The following is a 25404-nucleotide window of genomic DNA, read 5'->3' as shown; positions in this document are numbered from 1 at the left end:
GTGCTTTTGATCTCCATCTCCAAAGCATCGTCATGATCTCCATCATCATCAGCTTGACACCTTGATCTCCATCGTAGCGTCGTTGCATCAAGGTCATCACGCCAACTATTGCTTCTACAACTATCGCTGACGCGTAGTGATAAAGTAAAGCAATTACATGGCGCTTGCACTTCATATAATAAAGAGACAACCCTAAGGCTCCTGCCGGTTGTCGATATTACAAAACATGATCATCGCATACATCAACATATATCACATCATATCTTGACCATATCACATCACAACATGCCCCGCAAAAACAAGTTAGACGTCCTCTACTTTGTTGTTGCAAATTTTACGTGGCTGCTACGGGCTTCTAGCAAGAACCGTTCTTAACTACGCAAAAACCACAACAGTGTTTCATCAAGTTTGTTGTTTTAACCTTCTTCAAGGACCGACCGTAGTCAAATTCGATTCAACTAAAGTAGGAGAAACAGACACCCGCCAACCACCTTTATGCAAAACTAGTTGCATGTCTGTCGGTGGAACCGGTCTCATGTGCGTGGACATGTAAGGTTGGTCCGGGCCGCTTCATCCCACAATACTGCCGAATCAAAGTAAGACGTTGGTGGTAAGCAGTATGACTATCACAGCCCACAACTCTTTGTGTTCTACTCGTGCATATCATCTACGCATAGACCTGGCTCGGATGCCACTGTTGGGAAACATTTCATGGAAAACAAAAAAAATCTACGCTCACGCAATGATCTATCCATGGAGATGCATAGCAACGAGGGGCAGAGTGTGTCTACGTATGCTCGTAGACCGTAAGCGGAAGCGTTAAACAACGGGGTTGATGTAGTCAAACTTCTTCACTCTCCAACCGATCAAGTGCCGAACGCACGGCACCTCCGCGTTCTGCACACGTTCAGCTCGGTGACGTCCTCCGTCTTCTTGCTCCAGCAAGACAGCGAGGTAGTAGATGAGTTCGGACAGCACGACAGCGTGGTGACGGTGATAGTAAAGTGATCCCCGCAGGGCTTCATCTAAGCACTACAAAAATATGACCGGGGTGTAAACGGTGGAGGAGGGCGCCACGCACGGCTAGGCAATTGTCTGTTTTGTGCTAGGCGCCCCCTCCCACATATATATAGGTGGGGGAGGAGGGAGCAGCCAGGAGGGCGCCCCAAGTAGGCCGAATCCTACTTGGGGTCCTCCCCAAGTGCCCCCCTTTCCTTATTTGCCGGAGAAGAAATGAAAGGGGGGGAAAGAGAAGGAAGGGGAGGCCGAATCCTCCCCCTTTCATTTCCCCACTCTGGCGGCTGCCATGAGGGGCATGCCAGCCCCTTGTAGGCTGGTGTGCTCCCCTCTTGTGGCCCAATAGGCCCAATACTCTCCCGGGGTGACCGGTACCCCCTCCGATACTCTCATGACTATCCGATTTTCTCCGAAACACTTCCGGTGTCCGAATACCATCGTCCTATATATCAATATTTATCTCTTGACCATTTCGAGATTCCTCGTCATGTCCGTGATCACATCCGGGACTCGGAACAACATTCGGTCACCAAATCATAACTCTTTTAACATTATATCGTCAACGAACGTTAAGCGTGCGGACCCTACGGGTTTGAGAACTATGTAGACATGACCGAGACACCTCTCTGGTCAATAACCAATAGCGGAACCTGGACGCCCATATTGGTTCCTACATATTCTACGAAGATCTTTATTGGTCGGACCGTTATGACAACAAACGTAATTCCCTTTGTCCATCGGTATGTTACTTGCCCGAGATTCGATCGTCGGTATCTTCATACTTTGTTCAATCTCGTTACCGGCAAGTCTCTTTACTCGTTCCATAATACGTCATCCTTCAACTAAATCATTAGTCACTTTGCTTGCAAGGCTTCTTATGATGTGTATTACCGAGAGGGCCCAAAGATACCTCTGTGACAAATCCTAATCTCGATCTATGCCAACTCAACAAACACCTTCGGAGATACCTGTAGAGATCTTTATGATCACCCAGTTATGTTGTGACGTTTGATAGCACACAAGGCATTCCTCCGGTATCCGGGAGTTGCATAATCTCATAGTCGAAGGAATATGTATTTGGCATTAAGAAAGCAATAGCAATAAACTAGACGATCAAATGCTAAGCTAATGGATGGGTCTTGTCCATCACATCATTCTCCTAATGATGTGGTCCCATTATCGAATGACAACTCATGTCTATGGTTAGGAAATCTTAATCATCTTTGATCAACGAGCTAGTCTAGTAGAGGCTCATTAGGGACACGGTATTTGTTTATGTATCCACACATGTATTTAAGTTTTCGGTCAATACAATTCTAGCATGAATAATAAACCTTTATCATGAATAAGGAAATATAAAATAACAACTTTATTATTGCCTCTAGGGCATATTTCCTTCAGGATTTGGGTGAAAGTAGTCTCTCATGATCTTGGCATGACCCTCTGCTCTATAACGGTTGATGTGTATGCGGTCAAACTGTGATCCTCTCCTAAACCGCCGAACATCATCATTGAAAATCATGCCTAAAACGGTGTCAAAGTCATCATTGTCTTCTTCCTCTTTGTATGACGAGGAGTCCTCCAAGACCATCTCCCTCAACCTCTTCATCTACAATTAAAACGGTTAGGTTCAATGTAGATGACTCGGTTCAGAAAGAAACGAACACAAAAACTCACCTAGGCAATTCTTTGAACACTTGCGGTGCGGTTGTGGTGCACCGGCCGGCCGGTGTCCTTTAGACCAGACAGGCGGCGGCGGCGAGAGCGAATGACCTGCAGGGGTGTGCAAGCAAGGTTAGATGCGGCAGCCGACAGAAAAAGAAGAAGTTCCGAAGCAATCCGATGAATCAACCATAGCGACAGTGGCAGCGTTTCACCTTGATTCCGGCGTCGGGGGTCGAACGGGCTAGACGTCGGGCAAAAGGGCGGCGGAGGGCAACGGAGGCAACGAGGTAGCGGCGGGGCCAGCGGGCTGTCGCCGAGAGGCGCGCCGGCGAAGATGCAGGGGCGGGAGACAACGCGAGGGAGAGGTGCGACTTTTACTCAGCCACCGAGCGGTGGAGTATTTTTAGGGAGAAGTTTGGGGCCAGAGTATAACTTTTACTCCCTTACGGCGAATTGGGGATCAGTTATGTGCGTGTTAGATGAGTAAAACAGACTTTTTACTCCTCTAGCGCCGAATAGGGAATCGGTTAGAAATGTCCTAACTGCTTCCTCGTTTTTACCCAACCGTTGCTAGAATGGACATGGAGTTTCTACACCTGAGCTCATATGCTCCTGGTGTGAACAGTAAACTAAATAAAATAGAAAATATTTAGAAAAATTCTGAAAAAAAATTGCGGCATACTTTAAGAGATGTTTGTTGTGCATGCAAAATTTCATCACGAGATGACATTGGTGGAAGGCATGGTAAAAAAACAAAATTGAAACTCTGAAAATATTACTTTCAAACGCATTTTGGAACTCTGATTTTGTTTTTTTGTCACGACTTCCACCAATGTGATTTCGTGATGAAATTTTGCATGCACAACAAACATTTCTTAAAGTATGCCATAAAAAAAATTCTGAATTTTTGGAAATGTTCTTTTATTTTATTTAGTTTACTGTTCACACCAGGAGCATATGAGCTCAGGTGTAGAAAGGTACTTTCGTGCTAGAATGAACTAGTACGTAAAAGTTTTTGTAGAACCCGTTCGTATGAATAGCATCGCTCACAGTGGCGGAGCGCTTCACTAGGGCAATGGGGGGCCATAGCCCCTCTACCCTGGAGAAATTATGTGAAATATCAAGCTAAAATTTTGAAGATTATCAAAGTTCAAGCAGAATTTGTCCTTTTGGCCCCCTCAAATGTGCTTTGCCCCTCAACAATCTCTATCAAGCTCCGGCACTTCGCTCAATTTTGAATTCTTGATCTTTTTTTTAGGGAAGGCCATCATGGCTAGCTTTATGGATTGAAAATAGGGATTACATCGTCCACAAGTTTCGAAACGAGAAAGCTCGGAGGCTCATCCGTTCAACTAAGAGAAATCTTATTACAATAACTGTAGTTAGCTAGCAGGGCAGCGGGGCCTAGCGACGGCGGGGCGTGCGGCGCGACGGCGAGCCGCCAGATCTGGAGGTCTTGCCCCCCTCCCTTCCATGCATCCATTCCCAGTCCCCGGTTCGGTTTGGATCTTCCGGATCCACCTCCGGTGTGTTCTGGTGGAGCAGATCGGTGTCCGGGGGAAACCTTGGCCGCCTTGGCTGGCCGGCAGCGGCGACGCCGATTTTTGGCGCCGTTTTCCTCCTTGGGGGCGCTGCTGAGGGCACCATCTCTCCTTCTCCGAACCATGTCCGGGTGAAAGCCCAAGATCCGTTGCGGATCGGGCGTCGGCGGCGCCCTGTGCACCGTTACCTTCCTGGAGGCGACGCCAAGGACATTGGGATCGGATGGAAGGGTCTGTAGGTGAGGGGTGGGGTGTGCTGCCTCCCTTTCGGTGGAGCGGTGTTTCTTTATGCATATTCTTGGCGGTGGCTCTTGGCGGCATGGAGCAGCGGAGGCTTGGCGTCAGATGTGTGGTGACGGACACGCGCAGGAGGTCGACGCTGTCTGGCGTCGTGGTGGCGTCGGCGGCAGTGAGACCGGGCAAGGCCGTTGCAACAGTACAGCTCTGAAGATGGATTAGTGGTAGGTGGTTGTGGCGGCCTCATACGCGGCAGGCGGCCTCGTTAAGGAGCACGCCGGACTGGTGGGTGCCCATACCCGGCAGGCGTCCAGGTTGGGACCTCAGGTCTTAGATGTTAGGTTTGGCTGCGAGGTCTGTTTGGTATTAGGCCCAGACCATCAGCGCCCCTTCATCAGTTAGATAGGAGTAGCGACAGAGGTTGCGAAGATGGTGGCTTTGGTCTTACTGTTGTACGACTTTGTAAGATTTTGTGCTAATAATTAATAAAATTGGCCGTATGCATCGATCAGATGCAGAGGCCGGGGGTATTCCTCCTTTTCTAAAAAAAACTGTAGTTAGCTAGCACATGCGCCGCTTGGTTACAAGAACGTGGGCAGTACTGAAATTTGACCTTCCCGATCAATGAAGAGAGATCCACACACTCGGCAAAAATAGCTGATGCTTCATCCCACCATCTAGCTTGGCCATCACATGATTCTATCACCATCGTGGAGTCCGATTCTGCTTCAATCCGGGGTAAACCAAGTGAATTTGCAAAAGCCAATCCATCTCTCATCGCAAGGGCCTCGGTGGTAACTACATTAGCTGCATGGGGTATAAATTTGCACTGCGCCGCTAGGAATGTTCCCTTCTCATTCCTAATCACAGCTGCTGTAGCACCTAAACCTTCATCAACATAAAAGGCAGCATCAACATTTAGTTTGACACACCTGGGTTCTGGTATCCTCCATTTTTCTACAGTAGTATTCATCATCTTCTCATTAGCATGATGGTAATTATTTGCTATCGCCAATACGGACATCGGCCATTTAAAAGTAGGAGGAGGCGATCCATCGTGAGTGAATTGCCGACGGATCCACCATAGATACCAGCTTCCCACCACTATGACTTGCTTAACATCCAAATTAGGTTTCAGAGGAGCCGGGCTAGGTCCACCGAGGAGTAAATGTTCCAGTATGATAGAACCCGAACGATTCACCGCCCGGGCTTCGGCAATTGTTTCCGAGATGCCTAATCTGCTCCGGAGTTCCCTTGCGTGTATACAATCAAATAACAAATGCTTAATATCCTCCGCACCGTGTTGACAGATTGGGCATGCACCATTTGTACCTACATGTCTGTTAGTAAGGATGGATTTAAGCGGCAATATCCCGTGCAGCGCTCTCCAGCAAAAAATTTGGATTTTACGTGGGATGCAAAGTTTCCAGAGTACACTCCACACTGCCGGTGTGTTCGATCTGTTTGGATGTGTCGGTGCAGTTGCTTGAGCCCCAAAAGTTCGAATCCACTGAATACGGTATGCTGTGCGGACAGAAAAATTCCCTTTCCGATCAGGGTGCCATGCTATAAAGTCATCAAAGGAATTGTAGTTTAACGGGATTTGTAAGATCCTGTTAACATCTACCGGATTTAGGATCGACCGAAACAAGTCTTCATCCCATGAACCAGTGTTGGGGTCGATGAGCTCTTGAACAGTGGAAAGAATAGAGTGGCCTCTTAATGATATCACCTTCCTGTCCGGGCTAGCTGGGATCCATGTCCGGGCTAGCTGGGATCCACGGGTCCCTCCAAATGTTCACATGCTCTCCTGTCCCAATTCTCCATATGTATCCCAGCTTGAAGGTCTCTAATCCTTTTATGATACTTTGCCAAGTAAACGATGCTCCATTTTTTAAGCTAGCTTGGAGTAGACTCCCATTTGGTAAATATTTTGCTTTGAGCACTCTAGCACACAAAGATTCAACCTTAAATAGGAGATGGACTGGGTTGAGAAGCGCGTAACGTGGCGCGCGCGTCCATTCTACAGGCTGGCTCAGGCTCGACGAGAGCAGATCATACAATCAAGTCCGTTGGATAGACCAGGTCCATCATTTCCCATTCGTTATAGGAAAAATCCTTTTCCTCGGACGACCGTTTACTCTTTGGGCGCATGCAGCAACCTATAAAAGGAATCAACCATCGATCTCTCCTCCCACAACAACTTCAAGCAAGGTCATTCATCCATACCGTACGTACCGCAGGTGTACTCAGAGACTCAAAAATTAAACCAGGAAGATTTCTATGGGGTCGTCGGCGACGATGACGAGGGCGGTGGTGGTGGCCGTGCTGCTGGTCCAGTGCTGCAACGTGGTTCTCGCGGCGAGGCTGCTCGAGGGAGACCGCGGTTGGCTGCACGGCGGCGTTGGCGCCGCCGGGGCGCTTATCATGCAGGTCCTGCCCAGCGGCACCCCCGGAGCGGGAACACCCAACGGCTGCACCAACAACCCCAACCATCCCCCCGGCGGGCCATGCAACGGCGGCCGCTAAGCCGCCGGCGGAGCTCGACTAGTCAATTGGCATGCATGTGCGTGACGCACGTACATGCGTAGATAGAGATCATCTCTTTTTCGTCTGGTTTGATTAATTCTTTGTCCACTGGTTCTTTCATTCTTTTTAGATGTAATTATAATTATTTTAGGGCTTCCGTGAAAAGATGGAGCCCAAGAAGCTGTTCAAAATTAGTTAGTTTTAGTACATGAATTTGCAATAAAGTTGTCTCTCACGTAGGTCTCTGTGATCACTAACCAATGTGTATAAAGATCTCTGTATTTCTTTTCATAACCATGAGTGGAAGATTGTTGGATTTCATGTGATTTGTATTTTGGAAGGAGAGAAACAGACTCATTTCCGCCGGAAAAAGGCTTACCTACCGGCTAGGTCAAGAGACCAAAGCGAGATAATCCACATTTATTAATAATTTTTAGTATTACGGGTATGTAGATTTGTATCAGGGCTTGCATACTGTGGTCATGCAAATATGTAATTATCTCTTTTTCACTTTATAAAATTAACGAGAAGACAATGCTCCGGCTGGTATCTTCGTAAAATGTTTCTATGCATTGTTTTGTTCGTTGTTTTGATATAGCTCAGCATTCATGTCGAATGGTAAAAATGTTTCTACTCAAGGCGGCTTGAAATGAATATCTATAAGTATATGCGAGGAAGCGTGTTCAGTCAAATTCAAATTGTAGAGTTTGGTCCCCCAAGCTCAATAATGAACTCCAGAAGACCGTGACAAGCTCCTGCTTCCGTACGCAGGCAACACGGCCCCCGCGTCGCCTAGCTTAGGCGACACGGGCGGCGACCCAACCCCGCCGTCCAGCAGCTCCATCCACCGGTGCCTCCTCCCTCGCCGCCGCCTGGGGCCACCGCCGGGCAAAGCCCGCGTGCTGGCGGCGGCGGCGGGGCCTCTCCGTCGCTCGGCGCCCTTCCTGGGGGTCGCAGCTGGGAGCGCTCGATCCAGATGCGCCCGGCGCGTTGCGCATGGCCGGGCCGGCAGCTGGCCGCGCGGCGGCCTCGGGCTTCTCAGGTGAGGCTGCGGTGGCGGGGGCGGCCGGTTTAGGTTGGTTTCGGCCAGATCCACGTGCAGCGCGGGGCGCGGATGGTGAGGCGCAGTGGGTGGGACGCCGGGGCGGCGGCCTCGGTCCGGGTTCCCGGCGTGGCCTGGGCGTGGACGGCGCGCGTGCGCGCGGCGGCGGCTCGGCTCCGGATGTGCGCGTGGGGCGCAGATCGACGGCTGGGCACGGCGACGGCTGACGCGCGGCGACCGGCTGCTGGGCGTGGTGGATGCGCTGCTCTGGAGTGCGCGGTGTGCTGCGTAGGGAGCTCGTCTGCTCTGCTGTCGCTCGTGTGGCTCCGATTGGATCTGGTGCGAGCTCGTGCTTCGATATGGATGTTACGCGATGCGATGCGGCGTGGGTTGCTGCGGTGGTGGACGGCAGCTTTGGCCGGGGCTGGTGCGTCTCTGGTCGCGGTGGATCGTGGGATCCCGCGGTCAGATTGAGGTCGGCCTCAGCAGGTGGTGATTGGTGGGCGGCGGTCGATGGTGGTAGGTGGTCGGCGCATCTCCGGGAGAAATCTTTGCTCCTGTCTTCATCGGAGCCGGCGACGGCGGCGCCCGCGGGTGCCATGATCTTTCTTGAAAGCGGCGTCGTTGAGTTGTGCTCCTCCTCCCCACGGGTTTGGCTCCAGAGGGAAACCTCAGATCCGCTATCGGGCGATGGAGGCGACTTCGCGTCTTCCTCCTCCTTGGGGGTATCGTTTTGAAGCCGGCTACGACTGGGAGACTGGTGGATTGCGGCATCTTCGCCGTGGATGGCGGCATCTTCGCCGCGTGGTTTGCTGAGGCGGGGCGCTAGTTTCTGTTTGGCAACGATGATAGCGTCGAGTGAAGCACGGGTCGCGGCGTGGACTTCGGTAGTCGCTTCTTCCCAGCGTGTCCGAGGTGCTCTCCTGTGGGTTGCTTGGTTGCTTTGAAGTCGGAGCTGCGGTGGAGCGTGTCCAGGTGGTGACGATGACAGGCGCCCGATGGTCGTTTGCGGTGGGCATGGTCGGTGCAAGACCCGCATATTTCCCTTGTGAGGCTCGTTGTCAAAGTCGGAGCTATCGGTTGCTTATGCGTGTGGTCATCCGGTGGCATGTGCCGTCGTGGTTTGTGTCTTGTCGGTGGCTAGGTTGGCCGGTGGTGTTCATGTATGTGGGTTGAGTTGTATCGGTTTTAGCTCGGTTTTCCATCAATTAACCGGGCGATCTCTTCTTTTTAATCAATGAAAATGGTAAATCTTTTGCCTTGTTTCAAAAAAAATTATAGTGTTTGTTACATGTCCTCATAATATTCCGTTGCCCCTGTTTTGTTTTAGTTAAAGTCTTGAACCATTCAAAATAGTTCAAAAGTGCATGCTAGAAAACATTTAATCAAGCGCGCACTACTATCAATCATTATAATCGCATCATGCATGCGGCACTAAGCAGGTGCGTATTTGGAATCCTAGGACTAAACAAGGGTCAAACACATATCATCTGCCAAATAAGGAGCTTCAAACTCGGACGGGTCTAACAAGCGTGCTAGCTTGACCTTTCCATAGTTGGACCAGACCAATAACAGAACGGTCAAGGTATGACAGCCGTGGGCACAGCAAAAACAATCTTGGGGGCAGTGCTTTTTTAAAAAAAGAATATCTATATTCACGAGCTCCCAGTGACTAGGAGCTTCAAACCGCTCAAATTATAATTCTAGGACAACGCTAACACCCACACGTGTGGTGGGAGCCAAATCAGCCCACACGCCTATAACACGCAGACTGCGCCACGTCACCGCATGCATGCATGTGAGAAGTTTTTTGGATTTTTTGTTTTTAAAATGTTTTATCTCTTAAATGAAAAATCCGATTCAAAATCTGTTTTCACCATTAAATCCCACGCGACGAGATTTTCGAAACTAGATCTCATATCAATATATTTCGACGAATTTCTTTTAGGGTTAAAAGTTATCATGTCTATTGCACATGAATTATCATGATGTTTACACTGAAGTTGTCATGATATATTTCAGATATTTTCTTCTACATTTGAAAGTAAATTTTAACATATTATAAAATGGGGAATTAAGAAACTAGACTTGCCATGAACCATAAACTAAAATTGCCATGATACATGCACTTAAAATTGCCATGGTTCATACAAAAAACAATTTTCATGGTCAAAGTACTGGAATTGCCATCATCAAAAAACTAAAATTGCCACATGGCAACTTTATTTTAAGCACTATGGCAACTATAGTGTAAACATCATGGCGATTTTTGGGCAAAAAAAATATCGTCGAAACATATCAACATGGGGTCTAATTTTGATGATCGCGTCGAGACGGATTTAATGGTGAAAACGGATTTTTAATTCGATTTTTTAATTAAGAGATAAAACTTTTTAAAGCCGAAACCAAAAAGATTCATGCTGACGCCATCTGTTCATACGTGGCAAAATGAGTGATGATGGAGGCGTGTGGGCGATGTCCAAGATGTCACACGTGTGGGCGTTAGTTTTTTTCCTAATTCTACAGGAAATCCAAAAAAAGCTTGAATTAAAATTCAAAAAAATATATTGAATTTGCGGTAGATTTCCAAAATGTTATGACAGGTTAACTAGTCTCTGAAACCCGTTACTAGGATACTCTGCTGCGGATTTGCTAGAGATGCACCTCGTGCCAACGTCATGGACAACGTGTCTAGCATAGACGATTTTTAAATTGCAAGCTCAAACCAAGTAAACAAAGATTTCAGGTCTCTGCCTGCATGGTAAGCCTGGGTGTAGGTAAAGTGCTTATTCGGGCCGAAAGAAGTTGACTGCGCACATGTTTTGAATAAAAGAAAGAGCGTAAAAGTTGAATTGAAAAGTTCATGTCGTCCCCGTTGAACTGGAAATACTGTTGGCGCTGGCTGTCCGAGGAATTCAGACATCATGCATGCATGCATGCTTTCTCAGCGACTGAAATTCTACTGCGGTACTGAATGATGTTCAGCTGCCCTCCAGCTAGCGTAGCTTGCTACCAAGGACGAGATGTCAAAGAGATGACTTTGAGCAATACGATCGGGTAGTACTTATTTTTCAGCAAGCACTGATTACTGATCGATCGAGGCGCAACAATTTTTGGACCTGATCAACCGCACACCTAACCGAGAAAATGGAAGCAAAAGCCCTCCACATGCCGTGGAATTCTTTCTGAACTGGTTGACCTGCTAATCAATTACAGTCATTTGTTTACTCCAAGTAATTTCTGGTTTCCGATCTACAGTGCTACTGTAGCTAGCATTGCGCAAAAGAAATCGTACTTTCAGAATTGACTTGGTGCTGCTGGCCAGCATAGACAGACAGAGCTGTATATTACGCTACATGCATGAGATTCAGTCTTCCAGGTTGACGTCTCAAATCTTTTAGGTTGACAGCTGAACTGACCATGTCTCAGATTTATACTTTTACATGTATGCAGGAACCAAATACACACGTATTCACACTGAAGAAGCCGTACATGTTCCATGTCTTCATCTCCAAAAGGACGGGGCCCCACGAATGGTATAGGCACAGGAGTTTTTACCTTGCCAATCGCCATTTTAAGATTTGAATTAAGAGTTCCGTGTGCTTGTCTCTGCAAGTCGATTCAGATCGATGAATCGCAAGCCGCAGGTTGAACCACTACCGTATGCTAGTATGCTATATTTTCTGTTGTTTGTGGAACAGGGGGCATTTAACAGGCTTCAAACTATGTCCTCTGAGAGATACTAAAAGACAGAGAATCTCAAAACTCTGCTTCATTTATCAACATATCTTAACATTGTGTGCCTATATCACAGGATTTTGACCAGAGAAAATTGAAAATTATTTGAGGGCACTACTTCACTGTAACTGATAAACAGTCAAAACATAACCTAGGCAGACAAATAGACGCGTCTTGTAACCATTAGAACGCGAGGGGGTCGAAACAGAAATAAAATTCAGAAGGTGGACACTGAGCCAGATTGTTGGAGAAGAATACCAGCAAATTTTCAATGGCCAAAATCCTTGAGCCTCCTCTTGAGAACATCCAAGGACCTCGTGCGAGCATTCTGCTTCGTGTTGCGGTTGGAAAGGCTTCCAAACAGCCCGTCTGCCGAGTCCTTGAACTTGTCGACAATGATGGAAACCTTCTTGTAGTCCAGCGATCCATAGTTCTTCCCCCGTATCACCGGATTCATGAAGTTCTCAGGCTGGCTGCTCGACAGAAGGTTGACGAGCTGCCTTATCTCAACCAAGCAGTCTCTGAACGTTGTTTCCTTCCCCATATCTGCCAGCCCGGTGATGTGGAATTTTTCATCCGCAAATGCCTCCAGCATCTTCAGGTCCATGTCGAGGCCTAAAACGGCACTCATCGTTAACCTTTTCACGCCATCGCTCAGAAGCGTTGTCATTATCGAGTCCGAGATGTGGCCCACTGCACCAGAGACAACCTTGTACAGAGCTTCAAGTGGTAAAATCTCCGAAGCTGTTGATACTAGTGTTTCAAGATAAATAAGAACCTCGTTCATGTAGTCATTGGCATTGTCCGGTGTTTCTTCCACTATCCAGTCGACGTCTTCCAAGAGCACCATAAAATCATCGATCTTGGAATTGGCCATGTTTATTAAAGCATTATATGCTGCGTTCTGCGAGGCTTTTAGCACGGCTCGAGCAGTCAAAGTAGCACGAGACCTCTCAGCGACGCGCTTGGGGATGCCGCACTGCTGGGCACAGTGCAAGAGGTACAGATCACAAGCATGCTCCAGAACAGAGATATTTCCTGCTAGTTGCATCATCTGTGACATGGCCAATGAGCGAGCATACATCCTGTTCAGAAGACAGTCGTTCAATACCTCAATCAACAGCCTGTCTAGGTAAGCTTTCACCACTTCATAAAGGTTCATGTCACCACCATAAGACAAATAGCTCACAGAATCCTCAACGAAGGACCGGACAACGCGACAAACTTCTGGAACAGAAGAGGAGAATGGCGCCACATATGGAAACTCCGGGATCACCTCACTTGGCTCCAGATGAAATGCTGTGACATTCATGTTGTACTCGTATTCCTTCTTTATAACCATCTGCTCATATGAGTCATTAGCAAGGATATCATCTACCTGCCTTCGGCACTCAGAAAGAAGCAGTTGGTGGTACTTGTCCCGGCTTCTCGAGAGAATATTGATCAATGGTGTGGTTTGGTAACCATACTTCCTTAGAACTGAAGCCATAAGAGTGATATAATCTTTTATGAGGAGGAGGTGGCTGGCCGTACCGATGCGAGAAAACTGGCTCTCCATTAGAGATGTCATCTTCGCAACGGCTGTTTCCCATGTTGCTTCGACTTGGCTCTCGGTCAGCAATCTCTCTGCAGTTCGAAGGACGCGTTGTTCAACAATAAAAAACCCAGCTACCTGTGCAAGAAAGGGCTGATGAGACTCGAGGAACGGTTGCGAAGTGGAAATTTGCATATCCAGGCTGAGTTGCATTTGCCTGTTCTTGTAGTAATAATCTCTGAACTTCTCTCCAATACCGAGGCGCACATGGATGTGATGCGTTCGATAAACAGGTGTGAGATCAAAATCTAGTGCTGTTTCCTCATCTGTATTCTCTGCATCCAAGGTATACATGTGCTGATCTGGTCCAGCATGGCCATGCTCTTCAGCCTCTCTCTGCCGCGCACGCATTTCTTCCTCTTTTTGGCGAGCCAAAGAGGCGTGACTTATCGACACCTGCCCGATCTGCTTGGACATTCTTCTGATATGAACAAGCCAATCATTGAACTCGCCACAGGCTTTCTTCTCGATGTGCAGCTTTATCAGTGGTATCTGTCTCCCAACCACCTTTTTAATCATCTTTACAGGAATGTTTTGCAGGTATCCATGCTCAATCAAATCCAGAGTCTTGAGTGCAGGATGGAACTTAGCTTCTGCAATGTAACTGTTGCACGCCATGCACAGGGTAATGACTTTGACGCAAATCTTCAATATCGTCATGGCCTCTCCCACGTTTTTCTTGACCGAGTACAACTCAAGAAGTTTGTCAAGCTTCAACAGCAGGGCGCTCGATGCCTCCTGCAGGTGCGAGTTCTCACCAGACAACATGCTCTTGAGCTCCTCGGCATCGACCATCACACCGCGTAACTCGTCGACGGCAAGGATGAAATCCTCGTAGTGAAGCCTGCATAGCTCTTCGATCTCAACCTCTTTCTTCTTCACGATGCTCCTGAGGCTATGCGTGAGGGCTTCGGGCTTGCCGGAATCAAATCCATGCCGGATCATGGGGCCCAGATCCTCGCCGTTTGCAATGAACGCGGCAAGGCCCATGCCGAGACCTCCATCACCGCTATCCACGATAGTTCTCTTCTTTGGCTCGTCAGCCATGATTTAACTGTAAAAAGAGCAGATGTACAATTTCAGCACAGCCGTGAAAAGATGCATCTCTAGAAGTTTGGGAATTAGATGCGACAAAGAAGTATATATATGATGTTGGCAGTTTGTAAGGCAGTACATGCATGGGTCAAATCAAAGCAAATTGACGCGGCGATTCACGGGTTTATTTGTACTAATAATCTTTTCCTGATACAAATGCAGTAGCAAGAAGAAGAACATCAAGGATCATTCCGTGATTGACGTGTCAAAAAACCGGCTAGCAGGAAACCAAGAATCGGTCAACCAAATTGCTAAACGATCACCGGATGAACACCACCCGTATCATCGGAAATTCAAGTCGCTGCAGCAGGGAAATTGCTTCGCAGAGAGTAATCTCCAATGGAAAAGGAAACCGACGGTGAATTTACACTGCACAATACATAGACCGCAGGTGGCCACTCCCTTGTCTGCATCTCTCCTCCCTTCCCCGTCGAAATAATACCGGGGCCTTCCCTCCCCGGCGGCGAGCTCCGTCCCCTCCCTCGCCGGTAGTAGGCGGAGAAGGCGGCGTCGGGAAAGACAGGGAGAGGGAATAAGGGAAAGCGGGCCGGCGGGGGCCTCAATCCACGGCGAGGCGAGCAGAGACCGATGGGGCATTTGTCGAGTTGGTCCATGCATGGCGGAGAGACGTACGTAGAAGAGAAGGGGAGGAATCGGGGCGGAATACTCACTGAGGCGGGATGCGATCGTGAGGAGAAGATCGGCGGCGGCGGCGGCCTGCGGTTGATCCCTGAAATGGAACCTCTGGCGAGCTGCGCGGCGCGGCGCGCGCGAGAAGTGCGTGCGGGGAGTGGAACGGGCCGGACAGCCTCGGGAAAGAAAGTGTGCGTGGCCGGGGAATAGGGCCATCCGTCTATAGCTAGCTCCGTTTGGTTTTGTTCGGTTGGGTTGGATCCGCTGTCGAAGGAGAGGAGTGAGAACCATGCCGGCTGGGGAGTACGATGTGCGTGAGTGACTGACTGACTGACTTCCATGCCGGCTACTGAAGCGATTGGTGTCCTCGGGTGCGATCAGGGTCTCTCTGGACTCTGGAGACGGACCATCAGCTTCTAAGAGCAAGTATAATAAGATACGGTCCAAGAAACATTGTAAAGTAGTACTACAAGGATTAAACAGTTATATTTGTACTGAGTTGGATGAGAGAGAAGGGAAGCGGGTTGTAGATTAACAGCTCCAAGAAACATAAAGTAGTACTACTTAGCAAGCTCCAAGAAACATAAAGTAGTACTACTTAGCAAGTAAGGTACTGTACATGTATCAGGTTGACTATATGTGACATGGCAACTCCTTATACCTAGCTGTTGACTATACTATTAACCAAGCTCTAATGCATGCGCTGAGCTCCATGGTGATGATTCAAGCCTGGCCGCGGCGATGGAGGAACATCTCCGTACTAATTTATCCAAGATTGGTGGAGGTTCTTGCCTGCCCTAGTACTACTAGGGAGCTCAATAAACCTGCTCATCAACTTGCCGGGATGGGGACGCTATTTCATGTACTACAAGGATCAAGGAGCTTTGCTCTGGCCTCTGGGAGTATGATGTGCCTGCATGTACCGCTGCATTTGTATTGGCCGATTCGCCATCCCCCGTTGAGTAACAAAGCTACTATTGCGTTTCCCTCGAATCAAAAAGGAAAATAACACACAAAACATACACACGGGTAATTAACTTGGTCGCAGATCGATCTGCGGGTAGTTAAACTCTATACACTGGTTTTCTGCTAGTACTTCGAATCGATGTTTCAAGATTGATGATACCCACACAGCCACATTGTACCATTTATTACACATGAATAGCAGATGGGGAAAAGAAACTCAACGACCAGACCAGTGTGCTCAAGCCTCAAGCAGGAAGGAAAGAAATGCGCAAATGGGAGGGGCAAAAAACAGAGGTAGAAACTCATCGTTATCGTACATCTTCAGAGGGTTCATTGTCACAGATTTCTCAGGCAACGGTGCACTCTTTAGCTGTGTATTTCCAGTCAGGTTTCGGCCGATGGCATCCTCGAGAATGACTGCACCAACAAACTAAGTAAGAACCAGAGGAATGATGACAGACATGCCTGGCCAAGCTATTTCCTTGCTAACAACCAGCAAGTGCAAATTAGAATAGGAAAGTGTCATAGTACATAGACTCAAAAAGATAAGACACCTTATAAGAAAACTCAAACTAGTCAAAGATGGGGTTTGCAACTATTGTTGATGATTTGGTTAATCAAGATCAATACAATGATGCTGGGCACCATTGCTCAATGATAAACATACGTGCTAAGAAGAAAGGATGGCATAGTGACAGGTCAAAAGAATACACATGTTTACCTTCTATGTACAACGGTCAACGGCATTATCTACTTCTGAGCGACGACCTCATCCTTAGACTCTGCCTGAAAGGAAATAACCAGCACAAAGTGTAAATTTTCCACATCGTAGATATAGATAATGCAGCCAATTCTAGCTGAAAAGAGCTGACTGATAGAACACATATAGTCTCTCACTAACAAATAGGCTAAATGCAGGAATGCGTTTAAAAAGGTAGCATATCATGTACCTCAGCTGCAGTTTTTCTTCGAACTTTTCTAGTTGGACTCCTCATAGTGACAAATTCCTCTGCAGATGTTGGGTGAACGCCAACAGTGACATCAAAATCTTGCTTCGTTAACCCGGCTTTAACACCAATTGCAATTCCCTGTCACATAGTCGTAGAAACGTTGACAAAGAAGCCTTGAAAGAAGCAACAATGGTGAAGAATAATACAAAATCATGCAGACCTGGATTATCTCAGGTGCATCATCACCGCACATATGCACTCCTACAACTTTGTTCGTAGTAGCACACACAATGAGCTTCATTAGTACACGATCAGGTAATCCAGAAAGAGTGGCTCTAAGAGGTCTGAAGTTTGACAAGTAGACATCAACATCTCCATACTCTTCAATAGCCTGCACAAATATGCATATGAAAGACCTCCTTTGTGTGCAACAAAATTTGATGCATGCCATATATTATTACCTGCTCCTCGGTAAGGCCAACTTGCCCAATGGGTGGTTGGGAGAAAACAGCAGCTGGTACAGCTCTGTCAAAAAACATTTGATTCACAATGAAAAAGCATTCAATACAGCAATGATATCCAGTCTCAAATGACAAAAATATCTAACAAAGCAATGAAATTAGATTATGCATTTCAGTACAAATTCAGTTTCAGGAGATTGTCAGACTGGGTGAAGCAGAAAAATATTAATCCAAACAAATTGACCAAATGAACTCAACTTTCAAAAGTCACATCACTTCAAATTTTAGTTCATTTGGTTGAGGAGGGTTAGAGGGCACCCTAAGGGTCAAAAACTTGCATCCATAGAACTGGGGAATGGGGGACAAACTTGAAATTTACTACTACCAATTGACCATATAGGCTACCATAATTCAAAAATCCACAATACTTTCTGAAAGGAAAAACAAGGAAATAAAAACTAAATCAAATCTGGTCCTGTAAACTATCATCAGGAGAGGTAGCCACTCATGGTCAACTAACAAGGTATACATCATTTCTAGAACAACCATTGCCTGAACCATATGGTTTTCAAGATTCCTGGTTGTGAGTTGATAAATGATTAAATACCTGTACTCTGGTTTGGTCGGTTCATCACCGAATAAAGTTTTCGCAAATGCTCCACCTTCCATCAGTGCAACCGGAGTCAAGTTGATCCTATCAGTAACATCTCCAACAGCCCAAATTGAATCCACTGAGGTTCGAGAATACTCATCAACCTAGCAAGGACAAATATATAACAAAGAATCCAGATGTCATGGTGACAATAAAAGCCAGAGGAACTTGAAGGCCACGTATTATTTTACCTACCACTATAGCCCCCTTCTTGTCCATTTTAACCCCAACCTCCTCCAGTCCGAGGTTCTACAAGAACAACTATGTTAGGATCTAGGATGAACGAATGCATAAAACGGTGATATACGATATAACTAAGCGAAAACAAAATGTCTCAGATGGTACTACTAACCTTCGTATTCGGTTTACGACCTGTCGCGAACATTACATGTGAAAACCCACCAATAGTTTCTTTGTTTGTCTTCAGAGATAGTAAACCATCATTTGATTTAGTTATAGCTTGAGGACTATGTTCAGTATGAAATGTGATACCCCTTAAAGACATCTGTTCAGCAACGAAATCTCTGACCTGAAGTTCAAAACTGAAAAAATAAGTCAGAAGCACAAGGCACCTCATCTATCGTTGACACTATTATATGTTATTCTTAATACTTGCTCACCTCCTCATCAAACCCTCTTAAAACTTTCGGTTGCCGAATAAACACATGAACGTCACTTTTTAAGCCATTAAAAATGCCAGCAAACTCCAAGGCAATATATCCACCTCCCACTATTGCAATTTTCTCAGGTTTTGATGGCAGATCTAGTGCAGCATCGGAATCTATAACATGCTCTATTCCTGGGATATCTGGCATCGATGGTCGACCACCAACAGCTATAAGTATGTTCTTAGCAGTGTAGAGCTTGCCATCCACACTAACAGTATGTGGATCAACCACCTGTATCAAGTGAACAAAAATTATATCAGTAACTGCACCTTCCAACAGAATTCATTTCAGAAAGCAGTCTATCTATCCCAACTTTGACCTGATTTACAAACATTGCCCAACCTTTCCACGGCCTTCAATTAGATCGACGTTTGCGTTCTTTAAAATATTTTTGTAAATGCCAACTAGGCGTTGCAGCTCTGTATTTTTGTTGGCTATCAGAGTGCTCCAGTCATGCTTTGGATCAGTATCATACGCCCATCCAAAGCCATGAGACTCTTCAAACTCATGAGAGAACTTGGATGCATACACTAACAGTTTCTTTGGAACGCACCCACGAAGCACACATCTGTGACGAAAACAAATAAAGTTCTTATAGATGCATTCTGGCATAAAAGGTTAGGAATTCAATATGCATAACAAAACTAGCAAGGATATGCAAATTATGAAGGCCAAAACTGTACTGACAGCCTAGTGCTAAATAGTCCTCAATCGTAAATATTGATGTGGACTGTGGAACACAGAAATATTGGACACATAAACATGATAATTGACAAACTAAGATATTGCGAGAAAAATGCAAGAAGATAAATGCAGAACTGCATGTCTCCCGCAACTTGCTACATACTGCAACTGCACCTCTTGATTCCAGTGGAAATATTTTTTAATGAAATTATATTAATATCATGACATTTGCTCCAAAGTAAAGTTAAGAATTATCAAGCGCATGGGTTCAGTTCTACCCATCGAAACAGCAAATGATGCCACAATACTGAAATAGGCTACAGTATGATGGTGCAGCATGAAATAGTTTGCAACTTGCCTACAGTCAAATTCCTCTACTCATACCAATTAATTAGAAACCCAAAAACTTCGGAGAGCTGTCTGAACCACATGGTCCACATATAAACATTATCTTTACTAGTGTAGAAAATTCAAAGCAAGGATAACTGTACATGTCGAAATAATATAATAAGACCACTCATGCACCAATAACATCACCAGAAACAAACATCCCCACCATCATGTAGCCTCTAACCCTTAAATGGCACGCGAATGTGATGAAAACTGAATGGCATATTAGGGATCTTCACTCTAAGAATCCAGTTCAGCAAGCTAAGGCGTACAGTGAGGTGGTGGTAGCAATCTACTCCCTCCGTGCCAAAATAGATGAGTCAACTATGTACTAACTTTAGTACAAAGTTAGTACAAAGTTGGTTCATCTATTTTGGAACGGAGGGAGTAGCTAACCAGTGCAGCGCAACACATTCAACACTAGTCGCTTGTCATTCCAGAAGAAACTTGGCGAAGCACACATACGCTGCAACGCACGCGGCCTGACCAAACCTTCCTGCCGACAAACGAACCACAGAAGCAGGAGAAGCGTCCACTTACGTCCCCCCGAGGCCGCCGAGGTCGTCCGCGGAGATGGTGGAGAAGGGCATCTCGCAGATGGCGGCGCGGGCGCCGTAGAGGGTGGAGGCGAAGCGCGAGGCCCGCACGCCGCCGCTCCCGGCGCCGATGGTGAAGAGGTCGTAGTCGTACTCCCCCGCGGAGGAGGACCCGTTGGGCGCGGCGGAGGCCGAGACGGGGCGGCGGAGGCGGGGGCGGGCGCGGTCCGGGAGCCGCGGGGAGGCGGCGGCGGCGAGGGAGCGGAGGCGGTGGCGGTGGATGAGGAGGGAGCGGCGCGGGGAGAGGGTCCGGGTCAGGGTCTGGAGGGTGGTGGCGCAGGAGAAGGGGAGGGCCGCGGTTGTCGCCATGGCTACCTCTTCCTCCGAGGTCCGAGCTCTCGCCGCGCTGCCGCCGGCTCCTTTCTGGAAGTGTGGGGAGGGGAGAGGAAGGGGAGAGGCGAGACGATTGGCGATGTGTGGAAGAGTACGAATTTGTTTAGATTCCACTTTCTTTATTCCGAAAGCGTACTTCCGAATAACAGCACTTCCTGCCGAAAGCGTACTCTAAGCTTTTACGCAAAGGGGTGGCTAAAGTGCACGATGAAGCTTCCCGTGCGCAATGTTCTAAGGCGGGTTCTAGGACGCCTTCATGTGACAGCACACAACAGCACAGAAGGCCATTTCCCCTCTCGTGTTTGCGGCGGCTATGGCACTCATCACCTCTAAGCTACCTCGGCGAGTCTATGAATCCGTCTTCTATTTGTCTGTCACTTGGTCGCCGATGTCGGGGAAGGGGATCTCAATGCCTCGGCTTCGGTTAGTAGTTAGGTTATGATATTTTTTTTCCGCAAAAGTGGCGTTTCAGCGGATGGCGACGCTTCATCTTCAAGCTAGTCTTCCGGGCTTTAATCCGAGTTCGTCCATTAGAACGGAGTCGATGGAGAGTAGATTCCTGCCGTCTCCTTCGGACAACAAGGTTAGGGTTTCTCGTCGTAGGTGCGTGCCAACAAGATTTGGTGTCAAGTACTTCAGATGGTTGTCATCGACAAAATCAAAGCCAGCTCCGACAAAGAAGCCGGTTCTCATCGACAAAATCAAAGTCAGCTCCAACAAAGAAGCAGAGATGATGGTTGTGGTCGTCCGATGGTGCAAGGTTGAACCTTTATAATGAATCCACATACTTTTTCAAAAAACAAAACAGTACGGAAGGCTTTTTCATGCGGCTACAACACAACTCAACTCCCATCAACAATAACCTTCCATTAGTTCAAGGTATCATCAGCAAGATTCCAGTAAACAAGCAAAATCACCGACGTTCAGAAGTGGGGTGTCATATAATTGGCCATTCATTCATTCGTTCACCAGAAGTCAGTACAGACATCTAGAATCCAACAATATGAAATGGTACTACCACGATGATCCACCAATTTCCAAATTGGTTCACAGCAAACCAAAATAAACCTTACATAATATTAGTGGTAATAACCGCAGTGAAGATGGAGGGAAACTAAGGAAGAAAGATTAGTGATGGCTATAATAGTACTTCGATAGGTAGGTATCACCATAGCTCATCCAGGACAGGTTAGTGCCCGGACGATGTCATCGGTGTTTAGTGGAGAATAGTTGCAGGAGTTGTTGATGGGCACGTGCAGACGAATGCCTCCTCTTACGAGGAGTCGCTGCGCTGGGTCTTGGCCTGAGGAGCCTCAGATTAGGTTTGCCAAGCCCCAAAGAAGAGCAGTATGTACAACTGCCAGGCTTGTGGCGGCAAGACATTGATCCATGAGCTTGAGTTGCCCTTCCCTAACATCATCAGCAGCCTTGGCTCCATTCCCCATTGCTCTACACTGCAAAAGAGCAGATATGTCTTAATGAAGTGCTGTTGGTAAAAGGCTGCAGCAAGCAATTTTTGTACAAAAACATAACCGGCAATAACATTTGCAATGGGCAGCTTCAGGAATAATGTGGATAAACAGGTATATAATAATTCACAAAAGTAATTCTGCTAGACTTGATGCCGCTTTTGCTGAAAGTCAAAGTACTTATGTTTTTATTTGTTCTACTGAAAGGCATCATGTTAGCTTGGACTGTACGGTACAAGGGCAGCATGCAGACAAGGTTTTTACCAAGCTTACCGAAGTAGCAACTAACGATTTCAAATTTAGGCAATGTCCAGGAGAAAAGCATGGCCTGAGAACTTTACTGGTTAAGTTCGGCTTGATCATTTGACCACTAGGCTTGAAGGGTCCAATTCCGTTACAACCAATACGTAACAACTTCAACACCTCTTTTTTTTTTTAAAGAGTTAACACCTCAGTGATACAATACAATAAGGGCAATTATCATAATTTTCACATGCCACAACCAGTCCTTCGTGAATTCTGGAATATATTTTTACCACATTTCTTACTCTAGTTTGGAACAGCCAAGTGAACTGATGCATGTAGAATGACTTGATTGGGTGCAAGATTGATGTCCCAATAGTTGCTTTACTCTTCTTGTCATAAAATTTTGATATGTATGCCGCTTGTATTTATGACTACAAACGTAAAAGTAACTATTAAACCAACAGCCCCATAGTTTTTCTCTTCAAGTTGCAAATTATCAAGTGTCATTATCTGCTTTTATAGTCGTTACCATTAACAAAGGCCATTTCGCAGTTGCATCTTCAATCACATCCCAAGCTATTGCTCACTCAAATTGTGAGACTGCATAGAACTATCAAAGGCAAGCGTACCAAAGGCCATATGATGGCATCTTATCTCATATAGGACAACAGGCAATATTTGGCATTCATGGTAGCATGTACAACCCCACCACCAAGAAACAATGTGCAAAACACCTTGTTATATACTCCCTAGATACATCCGTATCTAGACAAATCAAAGACAAGAATTTTGGGACGGAGGTACTCCCTCTGTAAACCAATATAAGAGTGTTTAGATCACTAAAATAGTGATCTAAACGCTGTTATATTAGTTTACGGAGGGAGTAATAGTTAACTACACAAGTCAGATGTGAAGCTGAGGTGAGATGATGCTGTAATGTGAAGTGCTCCAGATTATTTAGATTCATACAGCACAGAGAAGTTCAGACTAGGCTCATGGAACCAGCAATAGAATTATGTATCAGTACTTTAGTAACCAGATGTACATCCTACAGTATTCCAACAAAGCAGAGAAAGGTCACCACTGGAGAATGTGCGTTCCTGCTCGGAAAGCATTACTCGCTAAACTGCCAGGATTTTACATCCATATTTTCCATGCTTGGTTTTACCGGATTAACTAGGCACTCTCCAGTTTTGTTCTGCCGGACAAACCCAGACCTCACTGAATATGTGCAAGCTGAACAAGGAAATCAATTGCTAATTGTACCAATCAACCACTACAGCAACTGGCATTTGACTGTGTAATCCGCAGCTAGATAGATCACGGTTCACTACAAAGTGCTGGATGCACCCATGCAGCAACACTGCAAGGATCCTACAAGTCTACAACGCGAAGCATGTGCGCAACAGAGTACTGGTCGCAGCAACTCCTTCAGGGGTCGCTACAGAGACAAGGATGTCACACAAACGCACCTAAATACGATCTCGAGCAGCTTGTACTACCGCTAAAACATCATCGGAGTACCAACATTCTCCCAGACTGATGCGGCGGCGCTCCCCATCTCAGAAACGGAACCATCGAGGCCACAAACAAAAATCCCCAGCGCCACCGCACATTCCGCCAGAGAGATCACCGCAAGCTACGCCGCCCGAAACAGCCCACCAATAAGCGCACGGGCATGGAAGAGAATAAAAAACAGCAACACACAGCGGCGCGAGAGGGAGTTTTTGTACCTCGGAACCGGCCGCATCCCGCGGGCGCGAGCCGGCCGGAGCCAGCCCTCCGCGGCGAGGAGGCCCCGGCGCCGGCCCGGTCGGCGACGGCGAGGGGCGAGGTGGGGAGAGCGCGAAGGAAACCCTAGCCCCCACGCGGAATGGGGGAAGAGCTGCTGCTGGCGCGACGATGGCAATAGTCTCGGCCTCTCGGGGGTGGTTGTATTGAAACGCTCTCTGATGGGAAGGACGGACGGACGGGCGACACCCTGGGCCGCAGTACCACGCCACTCCCCTTCCGGATTTCCCGCGCGAGCGCGGCGCCGTGATTTTACGCTCCTGCCCCCTCGACGTGACGACGGGACGTCGGGACGCTCCACCGCACTGCGCCAGCGCGTGGGCCGCGCGGAGTGAGGGTAGCGGGGTAATTTCCAGGCGCCGCCTGGCCTCGCCGGCGAGAGAGAGAGGCCACACGCACGCACGCCTGCTTGTCTCTCTCCTCGCGGAAACCGGGGCAGGATGGGTGGGGGGAGTGAATTCCAGCTGGGATGGTGGCGCGGAGAAGCAACGCGGGTCAGCTTGACGTAGGAGGAGGGTGGCAGGGCAGGGCAGAGCATTCATCAGTTCTCGCTCCCGAATGGTTTTGCGCGCATCATTGATGCTTGATGTGAGCGCGAGCACCAGGCCCAGTAATGATGCCCGTCCTCTCTCTCTCTTCTCCTTCCCTGCTGCAAATGCAATGCATCATATCATCTCCACTGGAGTCGACCGCTGCCTATGGAGCAGACATTGTTTTTTCTTGAAATGATAAAATCTGAGCATGGTAATCGAACGTCTTTTTTATGATAATTTATGTTGTCGGATGGACGGTGATTTTCTTTAGCAGGCATGCCAATTCTCGTTAAGAAAAATTAAACACCATAAAATTTTGTCATGCTTGTTAAAGAAAATTATCATCCTCGCGGAGCTTAGTTTGCCGTGCTCAAATATTTGACATTTGATTTGTAGTGAGATATTTTTTTATTGGTATACTCGGGAAAAAAATTGAAATACTTTCTCGTGTCCTAACTAGGGCAACTCCAACCTCGTGCAGCAAAACGCCCATAAATATCCAAACGTCCGCGGCGTGATACGGTGTCTGAGATCCCGTAAACCAAATACAAACTCGTGGGATGTTTGCAGGGGT

General features: G+C 47.2%; 2 protein-coding genes and 1 non-coding gene across 3 annotated transcripts; all 3 read right to left on the bottom strand.

The window, feature by feature from the left end:
• Positions 1-11771: 11771 nt before the first annotated feature.
• On the bottom strand, positions 11772-15464 carry LOC109758845 (exocyst complex component SEC15A). The gene is made up of 2 exons (XM_020317707.4): positions 15130-15464; positions 11772-14417 (listed from the first exon to the last, which is right to left on the bottom strand). Exon 2 carries the CDS (start codon positions 14408-14410, stop codon positions 12038-12040), a length of 2373 nt encoding a protein of 790 aa, XP_020173296.1. The 5' UTR covers positions 14411-14417; positions 15130-15464; the 3' UTR covers positions 11772-12037.
• Positions 15465-16111: 647 nt separating this feature from the next.
• LOC109758839 (glutathione reductase, chloroplastic) lies at positions 16112-20881 on the bottom strand. The gene is made up of 11 exons (XM_020317702.4): positions 20403-20881; positions 19131-19356; positions 18741-19019; positions 18473-18649; positions 18316-18369; positions 18076-18224; positions 17469-17532; positions 17228-17398; positions 17008-17145; positions 16779-16843; positions 16112-16474 (listed from the first exon to the last, which is right to left on the bottom strand). Exons 1-10 carry the CDS (start codon positions 20765-20767, stop codon positions 16808-16810), a joined length of 1659 nt encoding a protein of 552 aa, XP_020173291.1. The 5' UTR covers positions 20768-20881; the 3' UTR covers positions 16112-16474; positions 16779-16807.
• Positions 20882-21728: 847 nt separating this feature from the next.
• Positions 21729-24907, bottom strand: LOC109758840 (uncharacterized). Its single transcript, XR_012182418.1, has 2 exons — positions 24240-24907; positions 21729-22245 (listed from the first exon to the last, which is right to left on the bottom strand). It is a non-coding gene; the product is annotated as an uncharacterized protein (transcript).
• Positions 24908-25404: the final 497 nt, after the last annotated feature.

Source organism: Aegilops tauschii, chromosome 4, assembly GCF_002575655.3.
Source record: "Aegilops tauschii subsp. strangulata cultivar AL8/78 chromosome 4, Aet v6.0, whole genome shotgun sequence".
NCBI classification, from domain to species: domain Eukaryota; kingdom Viridiplantae; phylum Streptophyta; class Magnoliopsida; order Poales; family Poaceae; genus Aegilops; species Aegilops tauschii.
The sequence above is the reverse complement of the archived record's forward strand: the minus strand, read 5'-3'. Positions and strand labels throughout refer to the sequence as shown.

Excerpts from the sequence above, each read along its gene's own strand:
- LOC109758845 (XM_020317707.4), bottom strand. The coding sequence starts at position 14,410 with ATGGCTGACGAGCCAAAGAAGAGAACTATCGTGGATAGCGGTGATGGA.
- LOC109758839 (XM_020317702.4), bottom strand. The coding sequence starts at position 20,767 with ATGGCGACAACCGCGGCCCTCCCCTTCTCCTGCGCCACCACCCTCCAG. Across the intron at positions 19,357-20,402 it reads CTCGGCGGCCTCGGGGGGAC|ATGTGTGCTTCGTGGGTGCG; the intron begins GTAAGTGGACGC and ends TTTTCGTCACAG. Across the intron at positions 17,146-17,227 it reads ATGCACCTGAGATAATCCAG|GGAATTGCAATTGGTGTTAA; the intron begins GTCTGCATGATT and ends ACTATGTGACAG.